The sequence below is a fragment of the Equus quagga genome, chromosome 11 (genome assembly GCF_021613505.1).
Source record: "Equus quagga isolate Etosha38 chromosome 11, UCLA_HA_Equagga_1.0, whole genome shotgun sequence".
NCBI classification, from domain to species: domain Eukaryota; kingdom Metazoa; phylum Chordata; class Mammalia; order Perissodactyla; family Equidae; genus Equus; species Equus quagga.
Window position 1 is genome coordinate 81,299,508 of NC_060277.1, and position 15,841 is coordinate 81,315,348.

Sequence of the window (15,841 nt, forward strand, 5' to 3'; positions counted from 1 at the left end):
CTTTTTTTTCCTTTGTGGTATAATTTCTCTTAGTGCAGGAGGGTAGCTTCCTAAAATCTCAAGCTGACCCTGGGAGTCTGCAGCCAGAGAGCCCGATGGTATCTATGGCTTTGCCATGACCAGAGGCAAGGACACTACTGTACTGGTCAGCTGTCCTCCCAAAGCTGTGGGTGCTGTCTTGCTAGTAGGTGGCACATGTGGGAATCTAGTCCAGTTCCAGAGTCTGTACCCTAAACCATACAGAGATGTCTCTGGGATATGACAAGCCCTCTGTCAGGGAGAAGTTAGCAAACGGATATGGACGTCCATAGGGGCAGAGAGATCTTTGAGGACCCAGGGCAACCTCAGACTTGAGTGAGTCTGTCCATACTACCATTCTGTCCTGGGTTGTGCTGGTGAGCTGAGTTTCCTGGAAATGTTTGGTTGGCTTTGATAGGCTCCCTCCTCTAACTTCTTTCTTCTGAGACTCCTCCCTTTTTTATCTGAAGGGACTTCTCTGTCAGAACCAAGCTTTAAAAGGACACAATCTACCTAATGCTCCTCCTCCACAAACCTGACCTGAAACCAAAGAGCTTATTAGTGCAACCCTAGTCATCATCAAAACTCTGAGTAACTGCTACGAGGTTGGGGACTAGCTGAGTCTTACGAGTCCATCTTGGCAGATGGAATGATCCAGCTAGGCATACTCGTCATGCTCTATGAATTTAGGAAAACTGCAGTGTTCAGTCTCCCCCTCTTCCTTCCCCTCCATAACCCTCGAGCAAAGGAAGTGAGAAAGGCACCAACAATTCCACAGTGTCTATAATGGGCCTAGTACTGACCCAGACATGGCATTCATTTTATCTAATCTTCATAATAATCCATGAGATGGGTAGTGTCCTCTTCACCTGACAGATGACGGGCCAAGCTCAGAAATGGAGTAATTCGCCTAAGGCCCAACAGCTGGTGAAAGGCAGCTCCTCTGAACTCCGAAGTCCTCGTTCTCATCATAAGCTCCCTGCCTCCCTAGAACTCCCCCCTTCTGCCTTTGGGTAAACCCTACTTCTAAAAACTAAAGGTTAAAGACTTGATTTGAATGATCAAATATATACTAGGTAAACTTCATTCCAGTCAAAAAGCCCCAAAGGTATTTTTTAAATAACTCTTGTCTTTTGTGTGTGCGTGGGTGTGTGTGTAGAGAATTTGATTCCTCTGACAGTGACATAACAGATGCCAAACGTGGGCTGGCGATGGGTCACAGCCAATAACAGCAAAGAAAAATACGCAAACTATTTAAGCAGCAGCAGAGTGAAAAAACAAGCCTGATTCTGTGCCGAGCAAGAATTTAAACGCCAATCAACTTCAACACATAAACGTTCTCATTCAGAAATAAATCCCACTTGAGGTTTATCAAGGCACTGCCTGAAAGTGATCAGATTTTTTCAAACTTTGTTCACGTCTCATTTAACTGCTTATGCAAGTTGAAAGCCTTTGTTCCGAAATTTTTTTTTAAATTGTAGTTAACTTATAAAGCTTACCATCTTAAGTATACAGTTCAGGAATATTAATTACATTCACATTGTGTGCAACCAATCTCCAGAACTTCATTTTGCAAAACTGAAATGCTATACCCATTAAGCAACCACTCTCCAATGTCCCCTCCTCCCAGCCCTGACTACCGCCATTCTACTTTCTAGGAGTTTGACTACTCTAGATAGCTTATGTAAGAGAAATCATTCAGTATTTACTCTTTCCTCATCCCTTTGTGACTGGCTCATATCATTTAGCATAATACCCTTAACGTTCATTCATATTTGTAGCATGTATCAGAATTTCCTTGTTTTAAGGCTGATTTGATACTCCATTGTATGTATATATCACATTTTGTTTAGCTATTCATCTGTTGATGAACATTTGGGTTACTTCCACCTTTTGGCTACTGTGAATATGGCTGCTATGAACATGGCTGTACAAATATCTGTTCAAGAGCCTGGTTTCAACTTCTTTGGGTATATACCCGGAAGAGGGATTGCTGGACCACATGGTAATTCTATTTTTAAATTTTTTTCCCTTCTTCTCCCCAAAGCCCCCCAGTACATAGTTGTATATTTTAGTTGTGGGTCCTTCTAGTTGGGCATGTGGGTATGCCACCTCAGCATGGCCTAATGAGCGGTGCCATGTCTGTACCCAGGATTTGAACCAGTGAAACCCTGGGACACCAAAGCGGAGCATGTGAACTTAACTACTCAGCCATAGGACTGGCCCTATTTTTAATTTTTTGAGGAACCAGTTTTCCATAGTAGATGCACCATTTTACACTGCCACCAATAATGCAAAAAGGTTCCAATTTCTCTACATCCTTGCCAACACTTTTTTCTTCTCTCCAAAGCCCCAGTACATAGTTGTGTATCCTAGTTGTAAGTTCTTCTACTTCTACGTGAGCCACCGCCACAGCATGGCAACTGACAGACAGGTGGAGTGGTTCCACGACTGGAAACAAAACTGGGCCACTGAAGCAGTGAATGCTAAACTTTAACCTCTGGGCCATGAGGGCTGGTTCTTGCCAAAACTTTTAAATTTTTTGATAGCAGCCATCCTAATGAGTAGTGAGTTTGCCTTGAATTTTCAAACTATAGAAGTAAATGTGTACAAAGTAAGTGGGTGTGATTTGTTAATACACTTAGAATAGTATATTACGGAGTAAACTCTCTATCAAATTTGTTAAAGAAATGCACAGATCAGCAAAGTTTATAAGCTGGAAAGTCTTAATTTTACAAGTTATATGATTATATATGGTAATGGCTTTCACAAAGCTCTCAAGAAAACGCTGCGTAAGTACCAAGAAGAGGCAACTCAAGCTTTGAGGGAAAGCTTCCCTTGTGCTTTGAGCTTGACAGATGAGTAAGGGAATGACATTCCATACACAAGAAGAGCAGGTTCAAAGGCATGAAAATGTAAAAGCCAGTGCTGACCATTCCAAGAGATGGTGTGATTTTGTCTAAATGTTAATTTTCTTTATAATCTTTTAAAATTTGGTTTCATTTCCTCCAACTGTTTTGAGTGCGTAAGCTTCATGCTGTTTCACGGTGGATTTTTTTAAAGACCTAATTTGACCTCATCATTCATATGAGGAAATGAAACACAAAGAAGCTTAAAATGGCGTATTTCAAATTCCTACTGTTCAGAGGCGGAGCTGGAACTGAAACCCCAATCCAGGGTTTTCTCCACCATTGCCAGCAGAGCTGCACCAGGTCTCGTCAGCTATTTTCAGACTTTCAGTTAGAAGATCAGGGAAAAGAACAGCATAGTTACTTCTGAAAAGCCTAAAGACTCCCCTCATTACCGCAGTCCTTTGTCTTTTGCCAAAGCACTTTCATGAGCGCCATCTCCAGAAGCTGCTACCATGCGCCTCCTCCACATCTTACTCTTCTTGAACAAGAGCACTTTTGTTCTAGTTCCAAGAGTTTCTCTCACACTCTTCTCTAATAAAAACAGTCTGTGATGTTCAAATAATCCCAAATCCCAATCAAAAGTGATCACAACTAAATTGGAAACATACACTCTGAGTGCAGGAACACTATATTTATTAGGTCAACAATTCATTTTTAGCAATACAAGTACAGAATATATCACAATGCTGGTTACAAACATACTTAGTATGGTTTAATGGTTACAAACAATGGTGGGCACTACAAGTTTGTGATAAGGATGATATGAAAGGTCATTGTGACACAATGAAGAATTGTCTTAAAAAATCTATCAATGATCTTAGATATTTCTATAGAAATTACTGTGGCACTATTAGTGGGGATTTTCATGTAAAGAATTGTTAGTGATTTGCTTTTAATTGTTTCATTAAGAGCTTTCTGAGTCTATTAAACTAAAATCCCCTGTTGCTTAATAAAGTACAAAAATAGTACTGACTTGGTAATATTTAATAAAATGTAGCATTCATTCACATCATAAAAGTAGAACTAAATTGAAAAGTTTTAGTTACCATGGCAACATAGCTTCCCATAAAAGGAGTATATAGAAATGAGTCATGTTACACAAATGGTACCTGCAACAGTTATTTAGTGATCCAACACTTAACTTGTGCACCACAAACCAAGGTTTCTAGATATCTATATATATCATATATTTTTAATATTAAATTTTACTTTTGAAAAAAATGTGCACTTCAACAAACTCACTAAGGCCACTCATGCTATAGATACCTAGGATTGCAATTAAAGAATAGTTTTATTTAATAAATCCTAAAGCACACTTCAGCTCACCAACAGGGTAAAACCAGTTTTCTGCCTAAAACATTCCTGAGATTTGTGGACAATACAACTACTAGGGTTCAAGCTGGAGATTAATCCAAATGTCAGATTTAAAAAAAGAACTTCCTAGCAAGAACTGAGGTGCTTCAGTGCCAAGAGGTGAAATACATACATTAAGTTTTAAAGCAAAAATAAAACCCTTAAAAAAGTTTGTACGTATAAATAAGTATTTTTCCAGTAGTAACTTTGCCATTCAGAAAAAGAAGAGTTTGAAAGCAGCAAGGCTACAAATTCAGGGGAAAATATAAAAACCGAGCGGCAGTTAACAATACCTGCTACTTAGCAAGCCACACATTCGCTGTGTAGAGTACGGCCAAGACCTTCCACCGGGTTCGAGGCGTGGGTTTACTGCTCGGCACTGTGTTTGCACTACAACGAGCAGCCAAACGGCACTCCCTCATTTCTAAGATTCCAGCCTCTGTAGTTAAGTTTCACAATATTATGAACTCGTCCCAAACAGGCTAGGAACAAAGGTCTTTGTCAAATCTTTTATTTTCACCAATGAAAGCGTACCCACGCGGGCATTAGCACAAAGCAAAGGTGAGTTCACTTCTCATCAAGCGGAGACAGAGCTTTGAGGGTAATAAGGGTCCTAATGCTTTGGGCAAAGTCAGCTTTGGGGACCCATAAAAATTATGGTCTAAAAACCCCAATCAGCTCTATTAAACTGAATGCAGGAGGGACTGACCACTCGTGTGGCACATTAAGTGTCTGAGCTCCCTGATGCACCAACTTGAGTAGCACCAAACTTTAGGAAAAAGACTGGGTAAGAGAGAAGAAATGAAAGTCAGGGAAGGATGAGACCAAAGGCCCCTTATTTAACATTACTTTACTGAACTTCCGGAAAAATCTTTAAGTTGGTCTAGGCTTCCTTAAACACAATCCCAACAATATATGAAAAGTTTGTGCAAGCTATTGGTTATCGTGAGGTAAATTTTATTCTTTTCTTCCTTTGAGTTCTTGTTTAATCCCATAAATCATGGTGACATTCACCTCTCTAACTTACCCTAAACATCCCTACTAAAAGGGTAAATCCCATACTCAAAATTATTAGGGTCTTAGTCTTCATTAGAATCAGAAATAAGAGCACATTAAGTTACATCACTAACAGAAACTGGCAATCTCTTCTCAACCCAGAGTGTTTGCATTAAATCAAAGTGTATGGATTTACAGAAAACTACATTAAAGCAGTGGCAATAAGAGGAAAACTACCTATAAGGATGTTTTTTTAGAAAAACTGGCTGCCACTTAACGTTTCACCCTGTGATCCTAGGCTTCTCAGTATCATGTTGCTCCATCACTGAATGTGAGCTAAACTGAGTTCAAACTGCATTAGAGAGGATGAGGCCTTGAGTCATTTGCTTGATTTTATCCTAGGAAACACTAAATGTGCACAAAACTAAAAAATACAGATTGCTTAAAAGAAAAAAACTTCATATGGAAACATAAGTTTCAAAATATTTATTGAAAAACAATTTACCATGACATTCCTGTACCACAAACATACCACAGGACTCTAAATAACCAACAAAAGTATACAAAGCCTATCCTGAAAATATCTTTGGAGGTATTAAATATATAGGCCCACGAGGATAGAGCTGAGTAACTTAAAAATGTTAGTCCTTGGTCACACAGACTATTTGGTAATTAAATAAAGAGGTGCCTCTTGGCATTAGATTACAATTATCTGGGAGGGGGAGGTGCAGTTGCGCAAATGTACTCTTTTCAAAATTAAAAAGAGAATAATTCAATTTGAGGAATAAACCCAGGTTTCGAGAACACAAAGTTATAATCTTAGGATCTGGGCTTGCTTCATCTTTTTGGGTACCTCCCCCAGTCAATCCCTTCCTGGGAACTTAAAAACACTGGCTCATAACTAACAAGACTGCAAATAACAATCTTAAACAAGGTTATATTTGGGAAGTTCAAAAAAGTGATTAAAATCAAATTTATCTGAAATCTCCAATTAATTTTTCTGTATTCAATGTGGCAGACAGTTTAGATTCTTTTCCCCCTCCCCCACCAATGCGCATGTTAAAAGAAAACCAAAATTCAACACACATCCACTCACCCACAGACTACTCCAAGCATCAGCCAGGAGTGACACCTCTAACAGCCAAGTCATGGACCCCTGAAAATAGGGGGGAAAACCCTGATTCTTAACTACAGAGGCACCAAATAGGCCACTATAATAAGAATTGAGGTAACAGCAAAAGACCTTTCTGTTTTCTTGGATTGCTACATGTCACAACTTCTCAAATTTGAATATTACCTCAACATTAAATAACCTGACTGGCTTAAAAAAAAATAAAAAATAAAAACCCAATGAACAGAAAGACAACTTAGTGAAATAGATCTATCATTCGGGGATCTTTCCCATCTGACTCTTGAATTTGAAATAAAATGATGTAGTTATACTATTATTTACCATAAAAATGAAGGATTTCTAAGAAGACTTGCTTATTTTTGGGCATTCATTTTTCCATTAATCCCCACAAAAACATATAGTAACCTAAAATTCCCATCCAGACATGAGCTATTTCACGACTCTTAGCTAATGCATTTGTTAATCGCGTTGATTATTAGGGTAACATTTAAAACAAGGGGGACAGCAGCAGCAGATATTTATAGACTTGCTTATGGCATTGCCATCTGTGTCCCTTGACTAAAGATATGCCACTGAAATTGCCAGATTTCTCTAGTTTGGTGTCTATGACATGAATATAATTTTTACATTATCACTTTTCATTATACATCTAAATGAAATCATTCTACTGATAAAAGTATATTCTGGGGCTAAAATAATAATCTAAAGCCTCTGGTCCAAATAACCCCTTTCTACATTAGGCTGGTCCTTTTTAGATCTTCCTGGTCCTGTTAGCAAATGCTATCAGAGCATCTTGCATTGTTGTACCAAACCCCCCCCCCCCCAAAAAAAAACACCCAAAACAACCAAAGAGTTAAAATTGCTGGTCTACCAGCTTTTCTATTACTTACAGATCAACACTGGTCCAGTTCAGATGAGTGTGGCAGTCCTTCCCTGTAACAGAGCTCTGGCGTGCCTGCATCACTTCTCTGGGGAAGGGAGCCAAACCTAAGTCAGGATGTCCCTCTTCTACTGGTACTTGTGTTAACTTTTCCATACTACATATAAAGATTTTCCCCATAAAATTTCTCTACAATACAGTATTGAATACCTTCACAAGGAAGAATTATATGTTAAAAAGTTGTTAAAATCATCCTTACATAATAAGAATGCAACTCTTTTAAACTCAAATAGTTTTATTTAGGGGTTCTTTTTTCCTTCGGGCTTTCTGCAAAATGAATTATTTTTTAAAAAGAAAAAAAAGAAAGATTTCCTGGAGTTTGTTCTACTAGGTTGAAAATATGGGCCAGACTACTTAAACATGCGGGTACATGCTGAATATAACTGAATATATGCTTATTCCTACAGACACTCTGCAAGATAGGGATCACCCAAATAGGGTCAATGGACTGGACCAGTGTTTCAATGCAAATTCCAGCCCCCAAAAAACAACATGGTTTTGATTTCACAGTATGAATTCCCTGGAATCTGGGAAAAGGTAAATTAGTTAACTGAGGTCCTCCCTCAGCAGCTGGGTCCCTCCACATTCTGAGAAATGAGGAAGGACTGCACCACTTCTTCAGTGGACTGGGGGCTGGTGTTGACGTCTTCAAGAGCATCGGTCACTGAATACTGCCGATCTCGCAACCGGTTCCAGTTAGACAGAACATTGTGATATTCGAACACTTTCTCATAGTTTCCAATGGAGTTGTAAAGTTTAATGAGACCTCGGTAATCATATTCTAGTCCACTGTAGCCTTCACCAAAAAGTTTCTTCCCTGAAAATAAAAAAAAAAAGAAAAAGAAAGAAAATAAGCTCAAATAATGAAGCAACAAACGATTTCTATAAGACAACACAGGTTCAGTTCTTTAAATAGGGTGGCTTGGTTTCATTCCCTTTAAAGAAAGAGATTTAATTCTTGTATCAGAACTCTCCAACCCAGTCCTACTTATAAGCTATCTCCAAACCTTAAACAAAAATTTTCTCTTGTCTAAAGCAGTTGGCCTCACTGGAATAAAACTATAATGTTTCACAGATTTAAGGGACTGATTTGCAGAGATGTGAAAGTAAAGGAGAATGACAGCATCAACAACAATAGAAAAAACATATGCACAAGGCTATCCACTGTAGCACTGTTTGTAACTGGAAAACACGAGAAACAAATTAAAGTAGAGGGGAATGGTTCAGTCTAACATGGTTCACACTCTCAATGGCATACCATAGAGCTGTACACAGAGGAGGAAGCTCTCAGCTCTCTATGAACCAACACAGTGATTTACATGGTATATTTAGTTAAAAAAAAAAAGCAAAGTACAAAAAGTACCTATAGTATGCTATCTTTTATATAAGAAAGGGAAAATAAAATATTTATGTATCTTGAACATTTGTGCAAAAAGATACACAGAAACGATAAAATGAGAAACTATTGAGATTAGTTACCCTTGGGGGTGGGTGGGAAGTGAGTAGAAGAAATTAGGGGAAATCACACAGCTGTGAGCATACCTTCCTAAATAGTTCTGACATTTAGAACAGTAATATTTTACATACTGAGAAAAAATTAACAAAGATGGGGGGAACGTCATACAAACATAAACAAATAAACCTAATTATCTTGCAAAGGAATAACTACACTGATGGGAAGGGGAGATGAGAGTAAATAACCCAAGTAAATTTCGAACACAGTATTCTGAGTATATACCTTCAGGCTAAAGACAAAGAAAACTGTAAACAAAGACTGAACTCTACATAGCACAGGTTTTCTTCGTAGTACTGTGGGTTAACAATCTAAAACTTATCTTTATTTTAGGATTAAGTCAAAATATCATGGATAACGGGGAATCCACATATACACGGATACATGATTTCTGACAAAGGTAGCAGAGCAGAGAGGAAAGAACGTCTTGAAAAAATGGTCCTAGGTCAACTGTATACTCATAGAGAAAAAGAAAATCGTTCCCTATCTCACACCATAAACAAAAAATCAATTTCAGGTTTGTAGCTCAAGTTGTGAACAGTAAAACAGTTTCCAGAAGGTAATCTTCTAAAAGAATATCTTTATGAGTTTAGGGTAGGAAAAGAGTTCTTAAACAGAATACAAAAAATGCTAACCGTAAAATAAAAAACAAATATATTTGATTACATTAAAATTTTTAACTTCTGTTCTCTGAAAGGCACCATTAAGAAATGAATAGTAGGGTCTGGCCAAGTGGCGCAGTGGTTAAGTGCACATGTTCTGCTTCAGCGGCCTGGGCGTCACCGGTACGGATCCCAGGTGCGGACATGGCACCGCTTGGCACGCCATGCTGTGGCAGGTGTCCCACATATAAAGTAGAGGAAGATGGGCACAGATGTTAGCTCAGGGCCAGTCTTCCTCAGCAAAAAGAGGAGGATTGGCGGCAGATGTTAGCTCAGGGCTAATCTTACTCAAAAAAAAAAAAAGAAAAAGAAAAGAAATGAATAGTAGAGTGAGAGTTATCTGCAACACATATAACCAATAAAAGACTTGTTATATCGATAGTATACAAAGATCATCTATAAAACAATAAGGAAACAACGGACAATTCATTATAAAAATGGGGAAAAGGCTTTTGGGGTGTGTTTTATGTTTTGTTTTGTTTTGTTGGTCAGGAAGATTGTCCCTGAGCTAATATCTATGCTAATCTTCCTCCATTTTGTCTGTGGGATGCTGCCCAGGCTTGATAAGTGGTATGTAGGTCAGTGCCCAGGACCCAAACCTGTGAACCCCAAGCCGCCAAAGTGAAGCGTGAGAACTTAACCACTACGCCACCAGGCTGGCCCCAAATGGGGAAGAGTCAATATTAGATGATGACTACAGTACCTTATTTTGTAATAGACCTGAACTGGAATCAATCCAACTATTTTGAATATCCACTAATAGAACAGATAAATAATGATATACTAATCCAATAAAATATTATATAGCACCAGAAATTAGCAAGCAACTGCGATATGTAACACCACAGATGGATTTCACAACTGATGTTCACCAAAAGAAACCAGACATATAAAACATACATTGTACGATTCCATTTAATATCAAGTTTGAAAACAGGTAAACCTGACCTATGATGTTAAAGTCAGCAAAGGGAGGGAGAGGAGAATGGGTGTAGTAGTTACACAAATAGTTTACAATAACTACTTTTGCCTATATTTGACACACTACTTTCATCCTTCTTACCACTGGCTTCAATATCAATAAATCATCTTTCGTAAAATGTTCCAGATGAATTCTGGGTGGTTCCTGGATATCCTTAGCAGCAATTAACTCATTTAAGACTTAGTAATAACATTTCCCTTGTATAACATCTAAGATGTGTTGACCTCTAATCAACTGACTAAGAAAATCTTAAAATAACATACCAATTGCTATAGATCGCAAATAAAGTTTCTCAGCGTTTTCATACTGATTCATGTCATAATTATATAAAGAAGCTAGATGTCCCACTGAAAGTGCTACTTCATAATCTTCTTGACCAAGAAGTTGCTCTTTAATCTGAATTGCTTTGATGTGCATTTCTTCAGCTTCCTGAAAAATAATTAAGCTACAGTAACCATCAGTTCATACTTTTCCTTATGTCAACAATTCTTACCCAATGAGCAAGATTCTTCTAAATGCCAGAGACATCTTATGGATGACCTAAGGTTATCAGATCTGAGAACTTAATATGTTATTCCAAAAGTTGCCTATGAGAAGCATTACTGGTTTTCGGAAGCTATGCACATAAGCTGACGTTGGTAATAGTGTCCTATACCAAAAATGAGAAGAGAAAACTTCTCCTGGTAACAAAAAATTGTTAGAAGAAATGAAATTAACATTAAAACATTCTAAAATGAAAACTAGCTTTTCAGTTAACAAACTCCAAAATTTAATTGAACTCTGTTAAGAAGCTTCATACTATAGTATGTTAATTACATAGGAGTACCATTTCATTTTTTTGAGTTTTGACAATGTTTATTCCAACAAACTAAACTCAGGTTAATTGAGGGATATGTAGATTGATTTTCAGGTAAAAATTAATGTCTTAGGCAGTGACTCTCACCCTTTCCTTATTGCAACCCTAAAACAGACAATATTAAGAATTTGTAACCCAAAATTCAAAAAGGGAACTAAACTCAGTAAATTTTTATAGCTACAATGAGTAATACTCAAAATATTTGACACTCCTTGTATACCTACTATATGATAGGCATTCTACTAAGCTCTGTAATTAATCCAGCTAAAAGCTATGTTTTAAGTCTACCTATAATAACTTCATTAGACTTTATGGTTTGAGACATTTCTTATTTTTTCAAGGTCTGAATTTTTGAATTTTATTTATATTTTGCCTATGTTGTTTTATATTAGCTATTTTTCAATTCTTTGGTGGAATAAGGTAGGAGTATAATAAATACATACTTTATTATTTAAGATTACTAAAGATGTATTATTTATTATTTAAGATTGTACTTTATTATCTAAGATTATTTAGAAAGAGAAAAATACAGTAAAACATGCTTCTACCTTAAATTTTCTCATTGACTGATAAAGTCTTCCAAGGTTTCCATAGTGTTTTGCAGTCTGTACATTAAATTCCCCAAAAGCTTTTTTAGCTAGTTGGAGTGAAGACAGGTGCAAATCATGAGCTTCTTGAAGCAGCCTCTGTTCAGTTTCTTTATTATGACAGTCAATTGCAATCTCCTCTAAAATAAGTGCTGAATAAGAAAGCAATAAAATTAGCATACTTCCAAGCCATCTATCAAAACTGACTAGAGCATATAATTTAAAATTAGACTATATAAATGTCTGTTATACATATTTATATGTGGTTATGGTTTAGAACGGTAAAGATAAGTATTCTACTCTAATGAAAAAAATACACTTTTGGGGGTCATTCTATTTTGCATAGTGTAAAGAATTTCAAATTTAAGAAAAAAATGGTATACATCAAATTATTTTGCAGAAATTCTATTTTACTAGACTATTATACTTTGCTGATGTAAATTTCTTTTTTAAAAACAAATGAAAGAAAGAAAAGAAGGAGAAGACAAATTTTTTAAGTTACTAAACTATGTCAAGGAGTACCTAAGCATTGTTGAAAATTCTGAAATCATACTTTATAAAATATAACCTTTAACCAAATACAACTAAAAGAACTGGTTTCCTCCTACTCACTTGACCAACCAAACCAGGCCAGAAGACAGTTCAATTTCAAAGTCACATTCAAGACTTTCAAATTCGATTTAAAGTCTTAAAAATACACAGTCATGCATTGCTTAACGAGAGGGACATGTTCTGAGAAACACATTGTGATGCCATTTTGATGTGCAAATATCAGAGTATACTCACACAAACCTAGACGGTATAGCCTACTACTCACCTAGACTATATGGTACGAATCTTATGGGACCACCACCATATATTCAAAATGTCATTACACAGCACATGACTGTATTCTTTTACCAGGTGATTTTATTTCTAGGAAAACTGCCCATGTGCACACAAGTAAAAGAGATTTTAGTTCACTGCGGCATTTTAAAACAACAAAAGGTTAAAAACACTATCAGCCCCAAAACAGAGGTGAAGTTAAAAACATTAGGGAAAAAAGGGACATATACTTACACGTATTGAAATGGAAAAATGTTCATAATATATCAAGCGAAAAAAGATTTTAAAACTAGAAAAATACACTCATTCATTTCATTGTTTGAAGAAAGAAAAGTCTAAAAGAAATATTCATCAAAATGTTGATTCTGGATTGGTGGGATTTGAGGTGAGAATTTATTTTTTTCTCTTTCCTAACTTTTAATTTTTGACATTCATTATGTATTACTAGTGTAACTTTACAAATGCAAACCTAAAGGGAGGGTGAAAAAAACCCATTCCAGAATTAAGGTAAAACTTATCCAACATGCATGGAATTACCATATGGGTGACCCAAGCAATGTTAGCAAAATAAACGCCTTAAATAAAGGGGCCTTAGTAGTGATTAGAACAAAAGTTAAAATAAGAAAAGGGGATTTGGTAAAAGCTTTGCGACATTAAGGGTAACCTGATAAGAAGCCGAGTTTCAGAATCCTGCACTATAAAGCTGAAGGTATGTGAAAAACCCATCTTCAGCTTACTACCCTGTTACTGTGCAAAAAGAATCATCTGTGATATTCTTCCATCCTCCTTTCGAAAGAAAAGGAAGGAAGACAGAGAGATAGACAGATAGAAAGATAGAGATATGATTTATTAACATTACACGAGAGAAGCAAACAACCTTTTATTATGAACCACTGGAAATTCTTAAGTGGAGCTGCAGGTAAATACTTTAAACCAGTAAATTAGTTATCTTAGTAATATGTAGATACAGTCTAGTCCTATGCTATTACTCCCAAGGAAATAAACAAATACCCCTATTTTATACCATATACCATCAATTTAAAAATACCAGAGACTACACAACTAGTACAAGTGACAGCTGAAGAAATCTAATATATATATATATAAAGACTAGATTACAAAGGGTACCTTTCACCCTCTTTGAAGAAGCCAAAAGAAGATGATCTTCAGGTAGGATGTGGGTAATGATACCAATAGCTCTTTCTGCATGAAATCTGCAATACAGATAGATATGTTCTGCCATTTCTTTGTAGTTATAAAGGATCTAAGTATTTAAAACAAATCACAACTTATTATTTAACACCGATAGAATTTCTAAAACTATCTGGGGTAAATAAAGGATCAGTTTTTGTTTTAAATTTCCAATTTGTTGTGGACCAAACTTTTAACATCCAATGGATTCCCATCTTAGAATAAACTGTGAAGCTGTTTTTACAGCTTATAAGGCTCAACATGATCTCTCACTGGGCTACATCTCTGATGTCATCTCCTACCACTGTTGGAACCAACCCCTTCTTTCCTTTCCAGCCACACAGGCCTAGCAGTTTTCTGACCCTGCAAAGCAGGTTTCTAGGACTCCTGCTTTATCGTCTCTCTGGAAAGCTCTTCCCCTGAGTATCCACATGGCTCATTCCCTATTGAAAAGCCTTTCCAGATGAGCCTATAGAAAAGTCCCTAAAACTCTATCATCACTCTCTAAACCCTTAGCTTATGTTGTTACTCTTCACAGCACGTATTCTCACCTGACATGTTTGGTTATTTGTTTACAGCCCATCTGACCAAAGAGAAGGTAAGCAATTTGTCTATTTTATCTTCCAGTTCCTCTCAAACAACCCCAAGCCTTCTATTCCCATCTTCCAGGTAATCATTAATTTTCTCCAATCTGTCTTCCAATTCACTATCTCTTTAGTTGTGTCTAATCTGCTGTTTAACTTGTCTACTGAGTCTTAATGTAAATGACTACTTTCCAATTCTAGCTATTATTTTATTTTTTATAACATCTCTTCAGATATTATTCATACCACACAATTCATCCATTTAAAGTCCACATTCAACGATTTTTAGCATATTCAGTTATGCACCCATCACCGCAATCAATTTCAAAATACTTTGATCACACCCAAAAGAAATCCTATCCTCTAACCCCTGCTCCATCCACCCATCCCTAGGAAACCACCAATTTACTTTCTGTCTCTGGATTTGCCTATTCTGGACATTTCTTATAAATGGAATCATATACTATGTGGTCCTTTCTAACTGACTTCTTTCACTTAGCATAACGTTTTCAAAGTTTATCCATGTTGTAGCACGTATCAGTTGTTTTATTTTTAAATCTGCCTTTTTTCCTTTATTTTTCCTCTAAAACATTACTCATTCCTCCTTTTATATCAGAGTCAGCAATTTTTTTCTGTAAAGGCCCGACAGTAAATACTTTCAGTTGTGTGGGCCACACAATCTATCCCAACTACTCAACTCTCCTGTTGTAGCATGAAAGCAGCCATAGACAACACATGAGCAAATGAGCATTGCTATGTTCCAATAAAACTTTATTTTGCCTGTAGGCCATGGTGTGCCAATGTCATTTTATATCTTTAATTATTTAAGAATATATTTATTTTATAGCATCAACCAAAAAGTTCTGTTAACTACCATTCTTAGGGTTCTAACCTTGTTCATTATGTCTGCTGACTCTCATTCATAGAGAAATGTTTCCTTACTTATTTTTAATTTTTTTTATGGTGAGTTCATCTCAGGTAGAGCTAGACCTATGGGAATTTTGTATGGTTTGTGTTGAGGGTTAATTATTCCCAGAGTTTTGCATTTCCCTTGAAAGGCATGCCAGGAGAACTAGCAGTACCAAACTGCTTTTTAATGTTTTTCTCAGTTTGGGGGTTCCTGCATTTAAGATGCCCAAACACAGGGGTGGTGCCAAGTCTGTCATTATAAATTTCCCTCTGAGGCTCCTTTTTAGTTCAACTGAGAGCCCAACCTGAGACAGATAAATTTCTTTGTTATATCTCTTGCCAGTGGGCAGATTTTTTTCCCTAGTCTACCCTTTTCCCTGA

At 36.7% G+C, this 15,841-nt stretch overlaps 1 protein-coding gene across 1 annotated transcript in view; it reads right to left on the reverse strand.

The window, feature by feature from the left end:
* Window positions 1–3,546: 3,546 nt before the first annotated feature.
* Window positions 3,547–15,841, reverse strand: part of APPBP2 (amyloid beta precursor protein binding protein 2) — a 57,884-nt gene continuing 45,589 nt past the window's right edge. Inside the window, exons 10-13 of the mRNA XM_046675824.1 lie at window positions 13,905–13,990; window positions 11,913–12,103; window positions 10,772–10,937; window positions 3,547–8,168 (exon numbers count right to left, since the gene is read on the reverse strand). Coding sequence (XP_046531780.1) covers window positions 7,915–8,168; window positions 10,772–10,937; window positions 11,913–12,103; window positions 13,905–13,990 — 697 coding nt within the window. The 3' untranslated portion in view covers window positions 3,547–7,914. The remainder of the gene's footprint in view (window positions 8,169–10,771; window positions 10,938–11,912; window positions 12,104–13,904; window positions 13,991–15,841) is intronic.